The sequence below is a fragment of the Pituophis catenifer genome, unplaced genomic scaffold (assembly GCF_029215685.1).
Source record: "Pituophis catenifer annectens isolate HBS135680 unplaced genomic scaffold, rPitCat1.0.hap2 SCAF_9, whole genome shotgun sequence".
In the NCBI taxonomy this organism is placed as follows: domain Eukaryota; kingdom Metazoa; phylum Chordata; class Lepidosauria; order Squamata; family Colubridae; genus Pituophis; species Pituophis catenifer.
In genome coordinates, this window is record NW_027256889.1 from 3036589 (window position 1) to 3060016 (window position 23428).

At 43.6% G+C, this 23428-nt stretch overlaps 1 protein-coding gene across 1 annotated transcript; it reads right to left on the reverse strand.

Annotated features, from left to right (window-relative positions):
* Positions 1-2217: 2217 nt before the first annotated feature.
* On the reverse strand, positions 2218-23196 carry NAPA (NSF attachment protein alpha). Its single transcript, XM_070949344.1, has 11 exons — positions 22958-23196; positions 16398-16480; positions 15792-15908; positions 12647-12693; positions 11983-12060; positions 10512-10567; positions 8818-8902; positions 7158-7262; positions 5190-5258; positions 4590-4640; positions 2218-3957 (listed from the first exon to the last, which is right to left on the reverse strand). Exons 1-11 carry the CDS (start codon positions 23059-23061, stop codon positions 3856-3858), a joined length of 897 nt encoding a protein of 298 aa, XP_070805445.1. The 5' UTR covers positions 23062-23196; the 3' UTR covers positions 2218-3855.
* Between the last annotated feature and the right edge of the window lie 232 nt (positions 23197-23428).

Genomic DNA, 23428 nt, shown 5'->3' on the forward strand with positions numbered 1-23428 from the left:
CTTAGATGCCACCCTATCTCCAATAGACTCAGGGCGACTCACAATAAAAACCACAATAATCCATTATACAAAGTTAAAATGCCTAATTAAATCAGATAAAGCTAAAAAACCCATATAAAACCCCATCAATCCAGGCCGGGGGATTCGAATAACCAAGTTTTTAATTCGCGGCGAAAGATGCGAAGGTCAAGAGCCAACCGGAGCCCCAAGGGGAGTTGATTCCAGAGGGTGGGTGCACCCACAGAGAAGGCTCTACCCCTGGGGGCCGCCAGCCGACATTGTCTCGCCGACGGCACCCTGAGCAGGCCCTCCCTATGGGCGCGAACCGGGCGATGGGATGTTGCTGCTGGCTGCAGGTGGTCCGCCAAATATCCTGGGCCCAAGCCATGTCTTATTTTGGGGGAAACAGGGTACTTGGAAAGGTTTTTTCCCATTTCAAAAGGTCTCGAGAAACAGAATGGATTTGTAACCCATTAAAATTGATAACATGCTTGAAATATAACTAATGCCCGCTACCTATCTTCTCCTCACCCTACCCCAATTTAAATCCCACATTAGTCATTATGCCTTTAATAAGTCAAAATTCCTGATCTCTTCTGTAATAACTTTACCCGTGCTTTCACCCAATTACAGGTAGTCCTCAACTTACGACCGCAATCGAGCCCCAAATTTCTGTTGTTAAGTGAAACATTTGTTCAGTGAGCTTGCCCCATTTTACGACTTTCCTTGCTGCAGTTGTTTCTTTGCAGTTGTTAAATTAGTAACACGGTTGTTAAGCGAATCTGGCTTCCCATTGACTTTGCTTGTCAGAAGGTTGCAAAAAGTGATCACATGACACCCCCCACCCTGACACTGCGACTGTCATAAACGAGTCAGTTGTCGAGCGCCTGAATTTTGATCACATGACCACAGGGATACTGCAACGGTCGTTATGTGTGAAAAACGGTTATAAGATTCTTTTTCCAGTGCCGCCGTAACTTGAAATAGTCACAAGAGTTTGTTTAAGTTGAGAATTTACACCTGTATTACAGAATGTACCATCTGTACTTTTTTCTATTTCACCTGTCACTTTAGTTTAAATCCCACCCACCCCCAACCATTTGTGTTTCAGCCTCTTCAGAATGTTTCACTGGCTGTGGCAGCGTTTCTACCAAAGGCCATACAGAATTAAGGTGTTCGCTTTTAAGGTAACATGAGATCTAGTTGGAGTCACAAATTCCAGCTTCATGCTTTATTTCTAGTTTGTACTGTTAAAACACGGCAAGAACAGTTTACAAAAACTCTTACTGGTCTAAATCATGCCAGGAGGAAGCTAATCCAGGTTATGCTTCCGTGAACACGTCCTACTGACACTTCTAGTCAGGCTGGTTTTACTACTTCCACATCACCTGGCCATTAGTTCCGTGACAGTAGGTGTAGCGCAAGAAGCAGCGATATGGGATATCGCGAAACTTTTATGACTTCAGAAGACAACATAAACTTTGCAATAGAGCATGCTCTGGAGTCCCAAGTCAAACGTGGACTTCAGAGAAACCATTCCAGCAAGTCGTGGAATCGGGGCGTTAGTCCATTTCTTGTGAATTAGGGATAACTTTAGTAAAGCAAAGCTACTCTCATTTTAGATAGCATCTTTGAGGATTGGCAATGTATTGAATTGCTTAACAGATAACGTGTAATTATAGTTATGGGCCCGTGCGTTGGCAAAGAATATCAGCTGCCTTCCTTCAGGTGCTGCCATGCTCTGGAGGATATTAATGTGATGTAAATGTAATTGCTACAGGAAAATGTCCCTGTTCAATGGACACCAACTACTTCTTGCTGCAATCCTTGTGGAAACCTCGAATTCAGCCATGCTCAAGCTGCTTTCCTCTGGACTGCATCTCTTTTCATTCATGACAACTGTCACCATTTTCCAGGTAGTTTTAATGGCTGGGTAGATACACTGCTCAAACAGCACTGAGGTTTAGCAAAAGTTACTTCAGTGCCAGCCGAGGGGGGAAAAAAAGATTCCAGTTAAGAAAGTGAAAATTCAATGCCCTGCGTAGAGAATTATATAATTTAAAGTAATCTTGATTATTATTATTTTTTGGTATGGGGATATGCTTATTTGTTATATAACTTAAGAGGACCTCTAACTCTCACTCCTGTAAAGCAGGATTTCTCTTCCAAATCGTACACGGACACACAAATACACACATACACACAGAGGCAGCCAAATTCAAGCATGCGGGTGTATTTTTAGACAGGTAGAATCACAGCCAGTGTTCAGAAATTGGATCGCAGAAGAACTGATGGGAAAAGGAATCAGAAGTGGAATCCAGAAGGAAAGGCAGCAGGGAAGAGAGATGCGCCTGAAAACAAGCAAGACTTTGATAGAAGCAACAGAAATTTTAAAATTGGGGGGGGGGGAGGCTATCATCACACTTGACGCTAACGATGTTTCCACATGCAAAGTTGGTTTGTTGTTTTTTCCTTTTATTGTTTGTTGTGTGCAAGTTATTTCACTATTAGTTGTTTTCCGGGTAGACATTTTAGAACATGCATTTGAAGAACAGAATTAAAGTCCACCTTCCAACAACAGAGTAAGGAAACATTAAATATGAGAAACCTTCATGAAGGTGCTAGATTACATGATAAATGCTCTTTCTCTTAAAGCAAAGACAAGAGGGGGAAAAAAATACCGCAGCTTTCATGACGATGTATACAGAAAAACTTGGCTGGAGAAATGCTCTTTTCAAACTAAGCCAGGAGGGAGAACCATGCGAGGCGAGAGATCAAGATAGCTGGCACACTGAGCTTCTAAGTTTTAAATTAGGGGTGGGGGTTTTTTTTGGCTACCTGCTGCATAGTTCAAGATTGATTTGCCTCTTGCCCCAAGGAGGAACCAGGAGACTGGCTATCCTATATCACTCTTGACATGGATATACAACGCCATACTTCTGTACCAATCTCTAAAGCCCGGGTGTCCAATCTGGGCAACTCTTAAGACTTGTGGACTTCTGGTTGGCTGGGAAATTCTGGGAACTGAAGTCCACAAGTCTTAAAAGTTGCCAAGGTTGGACACTTCAGCTCTGAAAGGATAAAAGTGGGTTAATACACATAAATTCAAGGTAATTCAGGGTGCAAGAGAGAAACATGGAATGAAGCAGAATTATTCCATACAGCTCAACAACACTTAGCATTTGTGAAGGGGGGGTGGGGTCTGGGGTTTCCTGCATTATTTGAAACAAGGCAGGTGAGCTCCTTCATTTAGAGATCGGTGCCATTCTGCCCATCTTTAAAATACTATTTTTGAAAGGAGAAGCGTTGACCGAAATTCAAGAAAGGGGCTCCCTAGCCTTGCAATGCCTGTTGGAAAAGGGAATTGGAACTGCTGTGGTCAAAAGGGGGGAGGGGGAGGGGATGAGATGAAGCCACAAATATCACAAGGTGTGCTTTCCGCGGTAAAGAAGCAGCCGTTTTCCATATCAGTTTCCGTTAAGATTTTGGGGGAGAAGGAAAGGAGAATGGCACCATCAACAAAAAACGAACTTACTAAAGATGCTTTAAATATTAAACCATCAATGAAGCCATGGGGAGGAGGATGTAAATGCTGACTCAGGAAGCGAAGCAAGGCTTGGAGAACTTCAAATCTCTCCCGGAGCAGTCCACAGGTGACGCATCCCAGCCCTGTTCACTGCAGCAGCGCAAAAGAGGCGGGATGAGAAAGGAAGCGAAAATGAAGAATTTGCCACTTGAGTCTAATTCCTTCGTGCCAAGACCCTCTCTCTTTTCTTTTCCCCCCAGAGCTGATCCAGGCAGAGTTCTGCAAATAACAGGCCAGAGGATGGAGGGCAAGAGGGGTTTGGGGGTTTTTTAACGCAGATCTTCCTCTTCACCCTGTATGGTTTTCTTGATGCGCAGAAGCATGGTGGTCAGCCACTGGTCCAGGCGAGAGATTGAGTCGTATTCCTTCACCTGGGAGGAGGGAAAGAGAGAACTGTAGCCAGGAATATTCTAAATCGGAGGTCTTCAAACTTGGCAGCTTTAAGACTTGTGGACGTCAACTCCCAGCATTCTCCAGCCAGCTATGCTTTTTTTAAAAAAACTTTTTTAAAGCATTTTTTTTACAACCTATTCAGGGGAATAGGTTGTAAAAAAATGCTTTTAAAAGGTTAAAAAAAAAAAAAAAAGGCTCTGACGACCACAGCTGTGGCGCACAATGTCAGAGCCTTTTTTTTACCTTTTAAAAGCAGGAAGTAATGACACCCGGGTAGGTGGATGGAGCCTCGCACCATCGCTACCGGTTTTCCAAACCATCTGCCACAATCGCTACCAGATCGCCTGATCCAGTCCGAATCGGGAGCATTTCACCCCTGTACTGCTCCCCCAAAAAGTGGTATTATAGTACACCCCTGTACTGCTCCCCCTAAAAGTGTATTTTAGAAAATACACTTTTCCCAAAAGGTTTCCACAATTTTGGCCCCTACTGTACTGTCCTTCCAGCTTGATGTTCGCTAGATATGTTGTATTTGATCCTCCATGATCACATCTTTGAAATCCTATTGAATGGGACAGTAACAGAAAGGAGGGGGATAACCCAAACTTACTGATTCAGTGTAACTGTCAATATTCTGTTCCTCATGAGCATCCAGCAATTTCTAGGAAAGAAGACAGGACAGGCATCGTTAGATCGAGGAAATTAGAGGACTCATTGGTTGGAGCGCAGATGTCATACACTGGCCGAAGAGTCTGTCCTTGCTTCTGTGGACATTGGGTGGTCTTGGGTAGACCAACCTGATATAAACAATTAAAAGGGAAAGGTTTCCCTGTCAGTCCCAAAGGGCAGAGCTGAAGAAGCTTCTTGGATGAGAAGCGAAACATCTTAAAAGAAAAACCAGAAAGTCCTGTTTAAAAAGTTTGAGGACCCCTGATCTAATCCAAGTTTCCCTTCTGTACTTTGAGACCGAAAATGTCTGCCTCCTGTCAGATGCATATATTCAGTGAGACTGGCCTTAAAACTTAAATAATATATGTGGGTATATGCATAATTTTGTATTTATTTTGTCGTGTTTATGTGGTGTATATTGGAGGTGGGGACCCTTTGAGAACTGTATGCAACGAAATTTCATTTTAATGTATGACGATTAGTGTACATTCGAAGTGACCATAAAGTTATTCTAAGTCTTCTAAGTGTAAGGACTACTCACTTTAACCAGTTTGCATTCTCTGGAATCCGTGAAAGCCGGGAACATTTCTTCGTACTTCTGTATAGCCAGCTGATTAAAAGGAAGGAAAAGTACGGAATCCCAGTTAGGGGGCTGGGTGAATCCAAAGGTATAGTAATAGTAAAGGACCTCAGGTTTTACAAAAGGTGAAACAGCAGATGAGCCTTTTAGACTGCAACACCTCTCTTCCTGCATTGAAATACTGCACAGGTAATAAATCACATTACTTTTAACTACAAGGTCTCAAGCCTTCACTCAAGATATTGCTCAAGCTTATACATAAGAATCTTCTCAGACTGGCTGAACTATGAGCTACACTATATAAGGTTCAAAGGCATTAAAGAGGAGGGTCAGATTTGAATCTCTTGTGTCCACATAGGGATTCCAGACTAATTCCCCATTTGACTCCTCCCCAGGATTGGCCAGCCTCTCTCCAACACCTTCAATATAAACTTCCGTTTGGGGGATTATTAAAGCAAAAATAAAGTTACTATTTGTCATGATGGTCATGAAGTTTTAGCTATCTTTTTCTCAACCATACACACCCTTAAACCCCTTGCTCATTCTGAAGAAATCAGATTCTTTCATGCAGAAGATCTCTGGCCTAGAGCTGCTTCAATACAAAGCTTTACAAAGAAGCATAAATTGAAAACATTGCATATGTCCCATTCAATTTTTATTTGTAAAGTTTTAACCCGTTTTTTAATTTTTAATCTACGATTTATTCACATGTGGCTTTACTATGATGCTGTAAATCGCCCAGAATCACTTAGGTTAAATGGGCAGGGTAGAAATTTAATTACAGAAATTGACAATTATACACTTCTGCATGGGCTCGGTATTTACGGACACTACCTGACAGAACTATTTACTGAGACTTTTAATAACCGATTATCTTATTTCCTTCAAGGCACAAATATTTATGTAACCCCCTAGAACCAGTAAGTTTATAGTCAGGGCTGTCCAACAGAGAAGATATTTTATGGAACGCATTGGGATTGCATGCAATAGTGAATTCACTTAAACATTCAGTGCTTTTGAACTTTAAGATTCATTTTATGCTGTCAGGCACGAAAGACCAGGTCTACACATGAAAGTTCAATTAAACTGATGTATTGCTACTTATGCCCATACACAAGAATATTTTCAACTAATTCACCTGCTTGGAATTCGATAAGGGTCAGTGGAATTCAAGGCGGGATTGGACTTAAGTTTGCTTGTGGATACTTAGGGATTCTAAGCTGATCCCTCTTTTCACCCTGCCCTCATCTGCCATTCCTTCTCCCACAATTATATATCTTTGCATTCCATTTTACCTTATGCTGTTTTATCTTACTCTTTTATCTTTACTCCATTTTATCTAGTCCCTTTTAGTCAGTGGTGGGATCCACCGATTGTAACAACCGGTTCGCTTTGCACGCTCTCTGGAGGCCAGGAATAGCCCCGTTCCTGGACTTCCAGTACTTCTGGTAGGCCCTCCCCAGGCTCCAGAGGCTTTCCTGGAGCCTCCAGGAGGGTGAAAACGGCCTCCGCTGTGCACCAGAGGCCGGAAACAGGCCTGTTTCTGGACTTCCAGTAGGCCAGTTTTTCACCCTCCCAGGGCCTCCGCACATGCCCTGCACTTACCTGGCATCCAAAATGGGCTGCATGGAGACTCCTGGGAGGGGAGGGGGTCAAACAGTCCTTGAAACAACCGGTTTGCCGAACCAGATTAAAATTAACATCCGGTTCGCCCGAACCGGTCCGAACCAGCTGAATCCCACCCGCTTTTAGTCTATTTTATTTCACTGTAGTCTATTTCATCACATTTCACTGTATCCTAACTTATCCCACTTTCCTGTATCTCACTGTGGCTGCAGCTCATGCTTGGATACGGCCAGCTACCTCAATCAGTAAAGAATACCATAAAGTTTTACAACAGTTCTAGAAACAAAACAACATTGTCCAAACCTTGGCGTTGAGCATGTCAATGCAGAAATGACAGAGGGCTGCTTTGAAGAAGTATTCCTTTGCACTGTATTTCAGCAAGGGGCTGTCCATGGCACTGGTCCCGACCTGGGGAGATTATAGAAAAGGTGGGGAAAAGAAGAAAATCAGAAAGGGAAGGTTGTTTTGAAGGACTTTTAAAAAAAAAAGAAGGAAGAAAATGATATGGTTATTTATATCCTTATAGTCAGGATGCAGCACCTGCCACAAAAGAGGCATGAAGGTTTGGTTTTCTTAAGAGAAGTCAGCAAATCTTACATACCGAGGAGTCCAAATATGGCAAATGCAGAGCAAAGAAGCAGGGTGGGGCAGGTAGGGAATATTAATTTGTGCTAGTGGTGTTTTTATTGATTGATTTGTATCTGTGATGTCTCCCTTGGACAACTCCTCCGATACCTGCTCAGATGTCAGCTCAGGGGAGGATGAGCCCATTCCTGGCACATCAGGAGTTGAGTTGACGGATGGCTCTAAACAGCCATCCGGAAGGGATTTGGAGGCGGCTTCAGCTAGGGAAAGTTTGTGTCAGAATATTCATGACTGGGAAGACATGGTAACAAGGTCAGCCAATGAATAGGCATAGCAACTAAGTCAGCCAATTGAGAGCTGAGACAGACTGGAGCCAGGGTGTGTCTTAGTCTGCAGCTTCTGAGTCTGTGCAGAGAAAGAGAAACTGAAACCAAGCAGTTGTCTGCTGATTTACTCTGCTGAAATGAAACTCTTCTCTGCTGTTGGTATTGTATATATATTCTTGTATATTAAGAAGTTAATGAATCTTGCTGAATCAGTTTATCTGTGTGCTTCTGGATTTGATTTTTGCAAGAAACTCTTGACAGTTTGCAGTGGCAAAGGGGGGAACTGCCTTCTGCACCTCATCTGAGAACACGTAGGACAGAGACACCATGTTCGGAATTGTGCCTTGGAGCCCCAATCTTGCAATCCTTTAAACAAATACAAATCTTGGTGCTCTCTTGAGTTTTGTTGTTTTCTTGCAGACGTTTCGTAAGCCAACTAGGTAACTTCATCAGTGCTAGAAGGGAGTGGAGTTTGCGGTTTATGAACCCCCCTCCTTTTTAGCACTGATGATGTTACCTAGTTGGCTCAGGAAACGTCTGTAAGAAAACCACCAAGCTCAGAGAGCACCAAGGACCCCGCGGTTCAATCCTGAGCTACAAATATTCTCTTCTATTGAAACAAAGCATGAAAATAGTTTCTCCCCCAAGTTCTTGAGGCAAGTTTGGTATGTGTCCATTTGGCACGGACTGCTTGGGTTATGGAGTATGTATGTTCCTCTGCTATTATGCTTATTCTTGTGCTTGTGCTTTAATGTAAATATTCTTCAGAGTCAGTGTTGAGCTGGGTAGCCTTATAAATGAGCAAACTCATGAATTATCTGACATTTAGCAAAAACAGAACTAGTCACAATAAATTTGTAAAATCCACAGAAGCAGCATCCCTGTTTCTCTTAACGTAAAATTCCGACTGCCGCCCCCCCCCCCTTAAAACTGGCAAATCTCAGCCCTGGTAGATTTTTGTTTTCACACCTCTTGTGATTCGATATGTTAAAGAGGTGCAGTTTTACGAGGGTTCAACGGAAGGAGGGGAAAAAGAACAGAAGCAACTGGACCTGCTCATAGATTTCAATAGCTTTCTGGTACTGCTCCAGCTGAGCTGCATAAGTGGCCACTTTCAGCAAACATTTGTTGGCAGAGCTGCAGGAAGAAAAGGGGAAAAAAAAGGATTGGAGGCAACTGGACACGGGAAGACCAGCAACTCCTCTTCCCCACCTGCCATCCCAGCCTCCATCATGCCCACCTGGGCAACATCTGTGGACCCCAAGACACCCTAACCAGCCAAGATGCAAAATGCAAATATGAGTTTTAAAAAGTAGCCTGAATGGGAGACAGTTGGGATTGCATTTTCCCCCAAGGCTTCTCTTCCTAGTCTAGAGAGACTTAAGAGTAGAACTGTACCTCTCCAAGGCAAGCATTGAGATAACGTGTCTATAATGAAGATTTCCAGAAAGTGCTCCTAACAACCAGGCTCTCTGCTTTCCCCAGGAGCCAAGATCTTTTTGAACTCGAGGACTAGCCTCAGATGCATTTCTGACTTCTTAGGTCTTGAAGCTGCTGCCTAAGCAATAAATCCTTTCTCCATGGTAACTAAATTCAGAATAATCCATTCAGACTAGATAACATATAAGGAGTTGGACCCTGGGTGTAAAGAATTATGAAAAGTATGATGCCACCTTGGATGGCTGATAGCCTGAAGACACTCCCACCGCCTTGTTAGCCTCCTAGCTTTTGAACTTTTTAACCTGATTCATTTCGACTTGCTTTAACTTGTTTTAACCCTGTTCTTAAACTATGCTTTTTTTATTCGTGTGTTTATATGGCTTTCATTAATTTGTTGTAAAATGCCCAGAGTCACTTAGGTGAGAGGAGTGGTGTAGAAATTTCTGAGAGTGATGAAGCTGCTCATTCTGATTCCAGAGATAATGTGTGCCTGAGGCACCGATCAAGCACTGATAATTTTGCCCACAGCTCCTATACCAATAGGAACAGCAAGAGCGCTTAAGTTTTATATACCGCTTCACAGCACTTTTACAGCCCTCTCTAAGCGGTTTACAGAGTCAGCCTCTTGCCCCCAGCAATCTGGGTCCTCATGTTACTGATCTTGGAAGGCCAAGTCAACCTTGAACCGGCCAGGATTGAACTGCTGGCAGTTGGCAGAACTAGCTTGCGATGCTGCATTCTAACCACTGCACCACCACAGCTCTAGGAAAATCCTTTGATGCAAATTTACTCATCTGGGGCAGATTTCAAACAACTGCTCCAAATCTCCACCACTGCTCCAAAACAGACCAAGTCATTTTGGTCTAAGTTTATAGAGAACTGTATTTCAAACCTGCGGCAGCCATTCACATGAAGAAAGCAAAAAAAAAAAAAAAAAAAGGTCTAATATGAGGTCAAAATAAGGCTGGATTAGTAGCGTAAGCTTTTAAGTCAGAGAAACTCATGAAAACATGAAGTACCAGCCAAGCCAGAACCACATTTTCATTGCTTTCCTATCCCCCCAAAAGCACAGCTATGATGAAATATTGCTTCAACTTTGCTTCAGGGAGCTGAATCACAAGGTCAACTCGAAATATTACATTAGCTTGCCATCACTGGAACACAAAAATCCTCTGGCCATTTCCAAAACAGATAGGCTGTCCATCCAGCTTTGATCCTTTTAAACCAGTCTGTTTTCTGACAAACAGGAACGGAACCATCGTAAAGCAGCCCAGAGCAGAAATGGAAACAGGAATGCTTGAATTACCTGTTTGATTCTTCACCTTTATAGTAATCGGCAGCTTGTTCGTAATGAGCTATTGCCTGAAAAGGAAGAAAAAAGGGAAATGGAAAGAAAACTGAATATATATGTGGCTTGAGTTGAGACCAAAAGTACACACACATACATAGACTTTTTCCCTGTAAGATCTTAGCAGATTCTTCCAAGGAGTTCATAAATAGCCAGTATTCCTTACACAATAGGGCCTTGCATGCCAAAGCTACTAGTCACAAAGAGTTTTTTCCCTCTGCTGAACACCAACTTCTCACAGTACTGTCTTATCCCTAAAGATATTTACCCAGGCAGTAGGACTGTGTTACTATTACCCTTCTCATCTTTTCTACTACCGTCTCCTATTGGTATCTCATGATTATATTACTTTGTTGTTAGCATGTACACGGAGAGCTCATGCATCAGGGACAAAATTCTTCTGTGTCTAATTACACTTGGCCAATACTTGTTATTGTTGTTGTTAGTTGCGAAGTCGTGACCGACACATTGCGAACCCATGGACTACGTTCCTCCAGGCCTTCCTGTCCTCTACCATCCTCTGGAGTACCATCCTCTGGAGCTCACGCCTACTGCTTCAGTGACTCCATCCAGCCACCTCGTTCTCTGTCGTCCTCTTTCTTTTGCCCTCATTCCTTCCCAGCATGAGGCTCTTCTCCAGTAAGTCCTTCCTTTTCATTAGGTGGCCAAAGTATTTGAGTTTCCTCTTCAGGATCTGGCCTTCTAAAGAGCAGTCAGGGTTGATCTCCTCTAGGACCGACCGGTTGGATTGCCTTGCAGTCCAAGGGACTCGCAGGAGTCTTCTCCAGCACCAGAGTTCAAAGGCCTCAATTCTTCAGTGCTCAGCCTTCCTTATAGTCCAACTTCCACAGCCATACATTGCAACTGGGATCACCATAGCCTTGACTATACGCACTTTTGTTGGCAGGGTGGTGTCTCTATATCTATATCTATATCTATATCTATATATAATATTGTATTCTGTTTAAAGACTCCAGCCTTTCTCCATTTTGGCAGTTAATTGTACTTAGGTCATTTGCAATGGGAGACACGATCCTCTCGTCTTTCCAGTCAAAAGTTGTCCAAAACTTCCAAATGAACTTTTAGTTCCGACTGTAACTCTGACTACAAACTGGTTTAATAAAGCACTAAACCTAATTCCTGGAGCCCATCAATTCCCCTTTTCTGCCCATCCGCCAACTAAATCCTTTGAAAAATGAACTTTTCCAAAGCTCCCACAATCTCAGGGTAAAGCCACCAGATTCACTGTTACAGTGAGAGGGGCGGCCTAATTGAATGAATAAAGAGCACACCATCGTAGACTCAGGGAGACAGGGTAGGACAGTGGGGCCTGGCGTGGTAAGATCCCTAGGGTCGCAAAGAGTTGGACACGACCACTGTAAGCAAGCTTGTTGAGACAGGGTCTACATGACCCGCCTGCTCGCCATACCTTTTCAATGTCCACCAGCTCAGACTCGTAGATCTCAGCTATGGTTATATGGTGCTTAGCTGCAATGGTGAAACGTCCCTGAAAAAGAAAGCCCAGAGAAGTAGAATGAATTAGAAACCAACTTTTGGGGATACCTGGATGTCTGTGTCCCACCCAAGGCAGTGCTCATCCATGGGTGATCCTCCTCAGCTATGCTGAAATCAGGAAATTATCCTGAACCTCCAGATTCTATAAAGGTCATAAAATTAGGCATGGCTTATTTAACGATCACTTTGCTTAGCCACAGAATTTCTGGACCTGACTGTGGTCATAACTCAAGGACTATCTGTAGTTTACTGCAATTCTGTAGCAAGAAGCACAAAGTGCCTTCTACCTCTAATGGGGATGTTTATTTCATCTATGGGCAATTCCGATGCACAAACCTTTGTCAGCATGATGACAGTACTACTACACAATTTGTGTGTTAGCCAGACAACCCGCCCCACACAGACACACACACCATTTGTGGTTTCCTTACTTGGGAGCCATGTCTAAAAAAATCCAGCCCGGAACTCGTGAAAAGCCATCCTCTATGTGGATTTGCCAAGTGAATGCTTTTTTCAAGCATAAAATATTCCCCGTTTTTAATTAAGAAGGGAGCTTCTGAATTATATAAGCAGCTTACCATGTCTGTGTAGATCTCAATAGCTCTGAGGAGACAATTAATGGCCTCTATTAAAAAAAAACACACACACACAAAGTAAGCCATTTTAAATACAGTAACGTGAAGAAATGAAGCCATTCATCAATGCAGCTCTCGCTAAACCTCCCTGAAAGGAACAGAAGGCAGGAATATTTATAGCATATTTCTTTTCTTGGATGAGATAAATAAGCACTTAAGGAAAAAAAAACTGCTGAGTTCTTCTTGGAACTGGGACAGAGTATCTCGAGAACGGAAGGGACTTTTCTGCGTGGCATTCTTCCTGAAGTGAGAACAGGACAAACTGCTGGGCACAGTCCTGGCATTAGGGACAGACGGAACTGCCAAGGATAAGCAACCCTAGGAAGGGTTCCAATGCTGCCATCATGTGGCTGTTTGAAGAACTGCAACACTGAACCTCTAAAAACACCTGGACAGGTAGTCCTCGATTTACAACAGTTCGTTTAGTGACCGTTCAAAATAACAATGGCACTGGGGAAAAAAGTGACCTATGGCCGTTTTGTTACAGTTACAATTTCTGCAGCATCCCCATGATCTTGGGACGGTTGCAATGTCCCCGGATCACATGATTTCCCTTTGGCAACCTCCTGACAAACAAAGTCAACGGGGCAGCCAGATTCACTTAACAAGTGTGCTACTAACTTAACTGCAGTGACTCACTTAACAACAGAGGCAAGAAAGGTCGTAAAATGGGGCAAAACTCACTTAAATGTCTCATTGAACAAATTCTGGCCTCAGTTGTGGTCGTAAGTCGAGGGCTAGCTGTACTGATATTGCAGGGAATTGGGCGATATATATTTAAAATAGCCTGAAAAAATAAAAAGTTGCACCTAATGCCAAAATATCAAAGCAAGAAGCACCACAGAAAAAAAAATACTTCTAGTAGACACCCACTGCTCCTCTTGGGCGATACAGGGAGAGCCTCAAAAGACCTATATTTCCTCTTATATAGACTGGCATTATTCCAAGCGTTTTTTAAATCAAATTATAAGCAGGAGAAAGTTTCCATGTCCCACTATTTCCTGCTCAAGAGAGGGATTTTTTCAACGCCTCAAAGCAGTGCAGGGATTCAAATAATTTTCAAATAATTTAACAACCGGTTCTCTGCCCTAATGACGCGCTGGGTGGGTGTGGCCAGGGGATGCGACAGCCAGCACTCTGCCTCCTCTCATAGCCGATAATCAGCTTCCAAGTCTTCAAAAAGATTAAACAAATCCCCGGTGAGGATTAAACGTGTTTTCTCCTCAAGTAACGTTTTCATCTTTCCAAACTATTGTCTGAGCCACGGTAGCTACCGAAAACAGATCTCTTGATTCAATTGCTCGCCGTTTTCTCATTAACAACTGCTAGCAACAAGGCGCAAAAAAAAAAGGATTTCTCGTCCTAGAAATAGACTCAAAAGCAAGAAGCCGTGCCTGAGACAAATTGTGGGTCAGTTAGATGTTGCCAGAGATGCATTCAAGAGAGACCAAAGCAAAACAAAACAAAAAAGTAAAATCTTCCTTGTAATCCTCTCCTAATCACAAAGGTTCGGGGTGGGTGGGGGAGGAAGAGCAGATTCATAATGCAAAGCTCGGATTTACTCTAAGCTACACAAAAAGATGACTTCTGGGCAAGCCTTCCTAAACTTAAACAGTAAGGCATTCAAATGAAGTGTGCGTTCATGGATTAGAATCAGGCAGTGTTGTTAAACTGCAACACTGCACCTAAAGGAAGGTATCTCTGTATATCCTGACAGGAGGTGAGCTGGCGAGTTTTTGCTCTTTGGCATTCTAGCAACCTGCAGCTTGATGGACGGTTTAAAGGCAGATCAAGTTGGTTAAGCATTAAGAGGCAAAGTGTAGTCCACTAATGTCATCGGATTAATAAAGCAGATACTCAGAAGTAGAGAATAATTGTAGTTTAGGGCTAAACTGAGGAGTCCTTGGTGTTCTCTGAGCTTGGTGGTTTCCTTGCAGATGTTTCATGACCCAACTAGGTAACGTCTTCAGTGTTAGAAGGGAGTAGGGTTTGGAGGAGGAGGAGGAGGAGGAGGAGGACTGTGGGGTCCTTGCTGCTCTTGGAGCTTGGTGGTTTTCTTGCAGACGTTTCATGACCCAACTAGGGAACATCATCAATGCTACGTTATTATGCTACTACTGATGATGTTCCCTATTTGGGTCATGAAATGTCTACAACCAAAAACCAGCCTCAGAGAATACTGAGGATCCTGGATACTCAAAATCTTTTCATCCCCTATGATGTATTTAACCAGAATCTAATTACTCATATTTTCTTATTTGAGCTGAACCAGGAAACTATGATTAACAGTCTCTCAAGAGAAGCCAGGGCCTTGAAGCTATTTCCATAGGCCATGGAAATGACTTAACAACAGGAGAAGGTGCTGCACATCTGGATGGCAGGGTCATGTGTGACTTGGCCCCTGAAGCCGTTGCTTAGTTCAGTTCTTGTCTTCCTCCTTCTAGTCATGCTCGAAATGACCAAAAGGGAAATAACTATCAATAAGTCAACAGCTATGTTGATTTACTTTTTTTGGGGAAAGGAAATATATATTTGTTGAAGCCTAAAGCATTGCTGGATACACTGCATGATGGAAACTCACATACTGTAGATCAGGGGTGTCAAACTCAAGGCCCAGGAGCCGGATTCATCCTGCAGGGTGCTTAGATCTGGCCCGCAGAGCCACCCTGGAAACAGTAAAGGACTGGCCCACCGTGCCTCTGCCAAGCAAAAACAGAGCTCAGGAGGGTCATGCACGGCCCTCCCAAGCTCTGTTTTCGCTGGCAGAGGGCTGCAGGAGGCCATCGCAGCTGAAAACAGAGCTCAATGGCAGAGCGTTTTCGCTGGTAGAGCGCTCGGGCCACCACCTGAGCCCCCGACATGAGGGATGTCGAGCTGGCCACGCCAACCCCGGCCCACGCGAGGTCAAACACAACCCTGAAATGGCCCCAAAAGAAATAGAGTTTGACACCCCTGCTGTAGATTAAACTGGTTTGCATAGGTTTAGTGGACATGATGGGAGATAGGAACGGATCATCCTCATGCCCCGAGGGGTAATCCTATCTTATTCTGCTAAGGCCGCAGGAGGACCTTACCCCCTTTTACTTACCTTGAGGATCAGCCTTTTTGAAAGCATTACCGGCGTCCACAAAGCTCATAGCTGCGTCATGCTTGTTCTGCAGCTGGAGATGGAGCTGAGCAGCCTGACAGAAAGCGTTCCCAGCAGCTACGAGAGAAAGAAGAGAGTCAAGGGACGGGGAGGGGGAATGAAAGGCTAGGGGCTTTTTAATCTGTAACTTAAAAGTTCAAATCCAGGGCTAAATTCTGAAGAGTTTGTGCTTTATCCTCCTCAGCTAGAAACAAAAGGCTAACAGGAAGAAAAATGCTTGGAATGTACAATCTTAGTCACTTTGTCATCATTGCTATCAAATCTTAGGGTATACCCATTGCTTGTAGAGCTCATACTTAAAACTGCATCACCTCCATAGCTTTGGGCAGTGGCAATTCCACAGCCAATGTGAATATTAGTCACTGTTCCAGTGCACTTGTCCAGCCCTTCCTGGTTCTGTAAGGCTGGTCAGGTACTTCCAGCAACTCGGGCTGAGGAACGTGCCTCTTTAAGAGGATGATCTATCAGCCGACGAAGTGATGTACGTATATCTTAGCAAGCCAAATACACCACAGTATGGGACACAGGATCAGATAGGCTACATACCACTCCAGTTCTTGGCCATTTTGAACATATTAGCCGCTCTGGCATAGATATCACATGCTTCTTCAGTCCTGGAGGAGCCACCTCTAGGGAGGAAAAGAACATGGTGCATCAGCAGAGAGCAGGTAGAATCATGAGCCAGAGGGAGGGGTCAAACGGGTCATCAGTCACGAGTCCCTTCGTGCCCTTAAGGCATCTAAGTCCAGCCCACCTTGAATTCCATTGACTCCTATCTACCACCAATTTGCTTTGACTGTTAGTAGTTTGGATTCTTGTAGAGAGCTTAAACTTGCAATAAATCTCTATATCCATTTGAACTGCCCGGATCTTCTGATTTCCCTGGTGCTTCACAAGAAGCATCTTAAAAAACTCTCCCTTTCTCCATATTGAATGTCCAACAGTTGTAGTGCTTAATATGTTGGCAAACAAAAGAATGTACAAGTATATTTTATATTTTAAATATACAAGTATAACTAAAGAATATTCTTTCTTTGTTGTATAAACATCTACATGTTTACACCTTTTTGAATAAGAGTCTACTATTAGCCACATAATTCTAACAAAAACTCTGCATGCAATTAAATAATGGCATGGCCGTAGGGGCTCCAAATACAGATTGTGTATTTCACAAGAAGGAACATGAATCAAAGGAAAGGCAAGTATAGCTTTATTTCAATCCAGATAGTAATATGATTTATGAACAAAACGATTGTTGTCTAAAGTATATGCCTTTGGTAAATTCAATCTGCATTTCACTTTCAATTAATACTTAGAAAATACTAAAGCACAAACCTTTGGAAACACCAAGTCTTCCTTTTTCCCCCCCTTAGAAATAAATGAGACATCTTGTGTACTACTGAATTACTGAATACAGACTCCAACATAAATATTAAAAAATGGACCTTTAGATTTATAGCATAATCAAGTCACACAACTTGTAGTTTATTGGATTTTAGTGTTTCAGTTCAAATAGCATCGGCTACTGAGACTTTTAAAACATACAACTTAAAAGCACTAATGCTTTAACTATGCCCACTACAGTTAAACATATTAAACCAGACCTCAAGGCTGGAGCTCAGGAAAAATAGTTGATCCATGTTTTCCAGAAACCACACATCATATCTGCCACAAAATGTTGCACCTGGTTATGCCAGCTCTGCTCTAATACCACCAGTTTGCAGAAAGCTTAAATTTTGTCTTACGGTTCCAGCATATTCCCTTCCAGAAAGTAATTTCCCTGCTCTGTCACTAGAAACCTACAATTCATTTTCTTCGAGAATCACTTACAGATGGCAGTCAGACTTTGCCAAATGCCAGAGTTTCAACCAAATAAAACCCAGGAAAAGGAAGTATTTTTAGTTAATGTTCTCTTGAAACATGAGAACAGAAAGGAAGGGGCCAAACTAAAGGGGCCGAGAAGCATAGAAATAATATCTCAATGCATGTATTTTGAGATGTTAAATTTCTTCAGTCAGTTCTGAAAAATGTACAGAATCCAATTTGGGAGATTTCCAAGCCATAGTGGTTGGAAAGCTTGCAGCCTCTAAGGAAAGTTGAGTTGTCAGTCACGGCTTAGCTCAGAGACATGAGTGATAAATTCCAGAAAATATTTTAACTGTTGCCCAAGATACATGGAGTATGCTGGCCTGGGAACAATTCACAGGGCTGGATGCAAAGAATTATTTCAAATTTTAAAACTCTGAAAATTTTGGACAACAGAGCTAAAAAAAAGGCGGGTCATTGTATATCCAACATATACGCTAAATGCTAGGAAGCCAAAATGTTTTGTCAGACTACAATTCTGTACAACATTTTATCCTTGTAACTAAGGAGAATGTCTTAAAGTAATCCAAAATGCTGCCTGCCAAATAGTTAAGAGGACCTTCTCTTAACAAAGAAAAAAAACATGCTATCTTTTCTGAAGCCAAGGACATGTTTAACATGGAAGGGATTTATGTACTGCCTTATACTAGCCAGTCAATGGCATGAAAACAAAATAAATGAGTGTAATAGACAAACATTTTAACCCACACAATGCATCAGCTGCCCTCATTTAATCAAGCTTGCATTCTTAAGTCCTTTAAAATCAACACATTCCAATTTACAGTACATAGTTGGCATTTGCTGTACATGCTATGGAAATTGTCTCTTGGGACCTTACTATTTTTGTAATGGACAGAAGGAATCTAGAGTAAGTTTGACTGGACCACAAACCTCAACCAATTTAGCAGTCAGAGTTCTTATCCTGGGAATTGCATTTTGCTATGAGGTAGATAATTTCAACGGCTTCCTTTCCAGTATTTCCATAGTTTTTTTTTCTGGGAGTAGAGATTTGTGAATTTAAGTATTGTTCTACACAAATCCCACCCAGTTACTACCAGTATGTGACCCCCTAATTGACTCTACACACATAATTATTCCCAGCAAACCTAGCACAAAAACAGGTAGGTGACATCATTATTGTTTGCACAGGAAGAATCTGGAATCTTTATAATCTATCACAGTTTCTCTACCTTCTTCCAGGTAACATACACCATCAATGTTGGCAATAAGATGGAAACTAATCTACAATTATTGTCACACCAGGCTTTTATTCACAGCCAGTGAGGAAAAAATAAACACCAATGTCCTGCTGCAGAAGTGTGTCCCATCTTTCAAGTCCCAGACTGACATTATATATAATACAAGGAATCAACCTTTATCATATACTCTCCATTCTCTCTTTGCCCATCTCCCACCTGGCAACAGTTGGTTGCATAATTGCCATATTAAGGCTCCCATATAGCCTTAAAAAAATTGCAGATCAAACTATTGCTCTTCCACTCGCGGGGAAAAAAAACAATTTCTCCTGAACTAGAGACATTACTCGGGTGCATGAAGAAATAAACCTTAAGCAATTGGTTGGGAAATATTTTGCCCCACTTAACTGACCTACTTTTGGCATGGAGCAACTATTAACCTCAGTGACTTGGTTAAGATATCTACCGTAACATCTATTCTAAACTTGACTTCTGCACTAGACCGCTCACTGTATGAAAACTCATTGTAGTATGTGTGCATTTCATTCTCCAGTTCTTTCTGAAATGCAATGGGACTTTCGTTGGCTCAATTTTGTAAGTTGAGGACTAATTTTGTGTTCTACTATGCCGCCCAGAGTCATCCTATTGAGGAGATGGGCGGTAGATAAATTTAATGAATAAATACAATGTAATGTGCCTCACTTGCTTGTAAACAATCCCTTGAATACTTTGCAGAATTTCCTTCTGGGAAGATAAGCTGGATCCATGCAAGTCTTGAGTGTGTCTAACTTACTCGGATCTGCAAGCTCCTAACACTACAGGTAGTCCTTGACTTACAACTACTCATTCAGCAACCACTGCAAGTTATGATAGCCCTGACTGAGCAGTAGCTGCAACTGGTCCTCAAAGTTCCAACTACTGCGGTGTCCTCGTAGTTACATGATCATGACAATACAAGTGCTGGGCAACTGGCTCACACTTATGGTGGTTGCAGCCACTCATGATCACAGGATCACCATTTGTGACCTTCCTTGATGTCTTCCCACAAGAAAAGTCAATGGGAAAGCCAGCAGGGAAAGCTACAAGTCATTCCCGTAAGTTGCTGCCACCACTTTTTCTCAAGAGGAGTCCTGTCCACTAGTAAGTGTCTGTCTGCAGCACCCCCACCTCAACAGCCCTCAACAGCCAGCTCATACTCACTAGAGCATGGGTGTCAAACTCACCCGCGTCATGTTGATGTCATCTGACATATCACAACATTTTTGCCTTCACGGAGCTGGGGTGGGCGTGGCCTGCATGTGACACATCTGGCTCACAGGCTGCCAGTTTGACATCCCTGCCCTAGAACCTACCACCCCCTCTGCAGGCTCACCTGCATTCCCTAGCATATGCATGCAGCTCTCGCCTGACCCTTATACTTCCTAGTGCCAAAAGCACCCTCCACTCCCCTTGCCTGGGGCTCCCATCTCTTCCCACTTAACTATCCACATGGTCCTGTAATTATGATGGCAACCAGGACTGATGTCACTAACTGGAGTGGTCACATGAGGTTAGACTTTACAACCATATCATTTAGCACTAGAAATTTTGGTCCCAATTGCGCTCATAACCTGAGGACTGCCTGCAGAGCTCAGCAGAATTTTAATTTTAGTCAAATGAAAATTCATGAAGGCAGAACAATGAATGACAAACTACACTGTTGTCCTCTAATAACATCATTCAAAGCTCTGTCATTACTTAAGATTAAATTAGCATAGGAAATCTATCCTCTTTATGACCTCTTTCAATCCTGTTTTGCCAACCACTAAAATCTGCTCATTTTTTTATACTGGGTTTCAAATAAAGAATAGTGCATTAAATCAGGACAGACTAGCTGTTCTACAGTGCTTAGTCCTGCTGCCTGCTCTAATTTTTTAACAATTATATTTCTACTATCTTGATAGTAAAACAAAAATCCACTAGCACCATATTACTACTAAGACCCATACTTTATAACTTTTTTGAGTTCCTGGCAGTCTTGCCCACACATTTTCAGACAGTTGTTGATTGGGTACTTTATCATCATTCAGCATCTTTTCTAGATCAGTATAAGCCCCCAAATGTGAACAACTATGTCAAATCAAATAGAGGGCAAAGCCCACTCCTTCTAGCGCTGATGATGTTCCCTTGCTGGGTCATGAAATGTCTGCAAGAAAACAACCAAACTCAGAGAGCACCAAAAACTCCAGTGTCCTCCTCCTCCTCCCACTCCCTTTTGGCACTGAAGAAGTTCAGGGAAAACCAAGGACCCCACAGTCCTAGTCCACCTTCTCCAATCTTCCAAAATCCCCATTCCCTTCCAGCACTGATGATGGTACCTAGATGATACCTGGTAATGAACTGTCTGCAAGAAAACAACCAAGGATCCCACAGTTGTCCTCCTTCTCTTCTCCACAATCCCCACTCCCTTTTGGCATTGATGATGATGAAAACCACCAAGCTCAGAGAGCACCAAGGACACCACAGTTCAACCTGGAGTTACAAATATTCCCTTCTATGTGGGTAATTTGTAATTGCTTGTTTGCCACTTTGGGGCAGCCACTACTGAGATGCTTAAGGCAACACAACTCTGGGGATTTTTGGTGTGTGAGTGGAATGTCTTTATTTGAGACTAGCAAAAGGGGCAATTCATTCTAGCATTTTAAAAACAAGGTTTTTCCCTAGAACATGGCTCCCCCAAAGGTCGATAAGTCTATCCATTATTATGGTTAAACTAGGATTTTTGTTTTCATAGAATACATGTTTGAGGGTCTCCTGCCTTGGACAGAGGGGGTAGGACTAGAAGACCCCCAAGGTCCCTTCCAAACCCTATCCTTCTCTGAGTCTGAAACTTCATGAAGGGACAGGACGAGCTGAAAGTACAGATCGTCCCCGACTTACAACAGTTCATTTAGTGATGGCTCAAAGTGACATCAGTGAAAAAAAGTGACATTTGGCCATTTTCGACACTTATGACAATTTGCAAAATCCCTAAGGTCACATGATCAAAATTCGCACACTCGGGCAACTAAAATGTACTTAGCGGGGTTTGCAGTGAGTGTCCCCATGGTTACCTGAGCCTCTCTTTTTTTTTTGCGACCTTCTGACCAGCTCAAAGTCCATGCGGGAAAACCAGACCCACCGAACTGCCTTCTTAACCAACTGCGGCGATTCACTTAAAAACGGTGGCGAAGGAGCCTTGGTGGAGCAGCGGACTAAAGCGCTGTTAAAGTAGCACTTAGCTGCCAGCTGCCTGCAATTACTGTGAGTTCGAATCTCACCAGGCTCAAGGTTGACTCAGCCTTCCATCCTTCCGAGGGAGGTAAAATGAGGACCCGGATTGTGGGGGCAATAAGATGACTTTGTATAAAATAGAACACCGCTTGGGGGGGGGGGCAAAAAAGCCCTACAAAGCAGGTATATACAAAAAGTATGAAGGCTATTGCTTAACGCATTGTCAGCCGCCCTGATTCTCCGGAAAAGGGCGGCATATAAATTGAACCAATCAATCAATCAATTAATCAATCAACAAATAAATAAATAAATAAATCCCCATTCCCTCCTCACTCCTGAGGGAAGGATATTGCAAAATCTCCATTCCCTCCCCACTCCTGGGGCCACCCAGAGGTGGTATTTGCCGGTTCTCTGAAAACGGGGGCAAAACTCCCTTAATAAAACCGCCCCCCTAAATTTTGAGGGGGGGGGTTCCACTTGTGGTCGTAAGTCGAGGACTACCCCTACCAGAGTCGTCCTAAAAACCGTTTCCTGCCCCTCAAAAACCCCAACGCGAAAATCGGCCGAAAGGGAAGGAAGCGCCGCCAAAGCAGCAAGGCCCGCAATCCAGGAGAGACCGAGGACCCGCCTGACAGTTTCGGCCGTACGGGCAAAAAGGCCTCCGGGGGCCCCTCAAGGCGGGAGAGGCCGGCCCGCTTCGGCCCTCCCTCTCTCTCTCCCTCTCTCTCTCCCCCTCCGTCCGCCCGTGCCGTCGGTTCTTCGCCTGACAGGCCGCCCGGCGCTGGGCCTTACCCGAAGAGCCCCGAGAAGAAGCCGTGGGAGCCGCGGACTTTCTTATCCGCCTCGGCGAGCAGCTGCAGCGCCTCCTTCTCCTTGCCGCTGGTGTCCATCGCCATGGCCGGCGGAGAACGGGCCCGCGCCCCGCGAAGAAGCCGAAGCTGAGGGGGAAAAGGGGAGGAAAAAAAAAAAAGAGGCCGGACGGACGAGCGTAACTGTCTCCCCTCACGGCTGTCTCCCCTCAGAGCGGTCGCTCTCCCTTCAGGCTGAGGGGAAAGAAGAGACGTCGCCTGACGCTTCCACGTCGGCACGCACAGCCAATGGGCGGCGGCGGCGGCTTGTAATTCCCGCCCCCACGTGACCTAAGCCGCGCCCTCTGGGCCGCCGACGCACGCACGCCCACCGCTGGAGTCTCCCTCACGTGACCCAAGGCCGTGCTGACTCACCAGAGTCACGTGAGGCCGGCGAAGTCCACCGCCGCAAGGG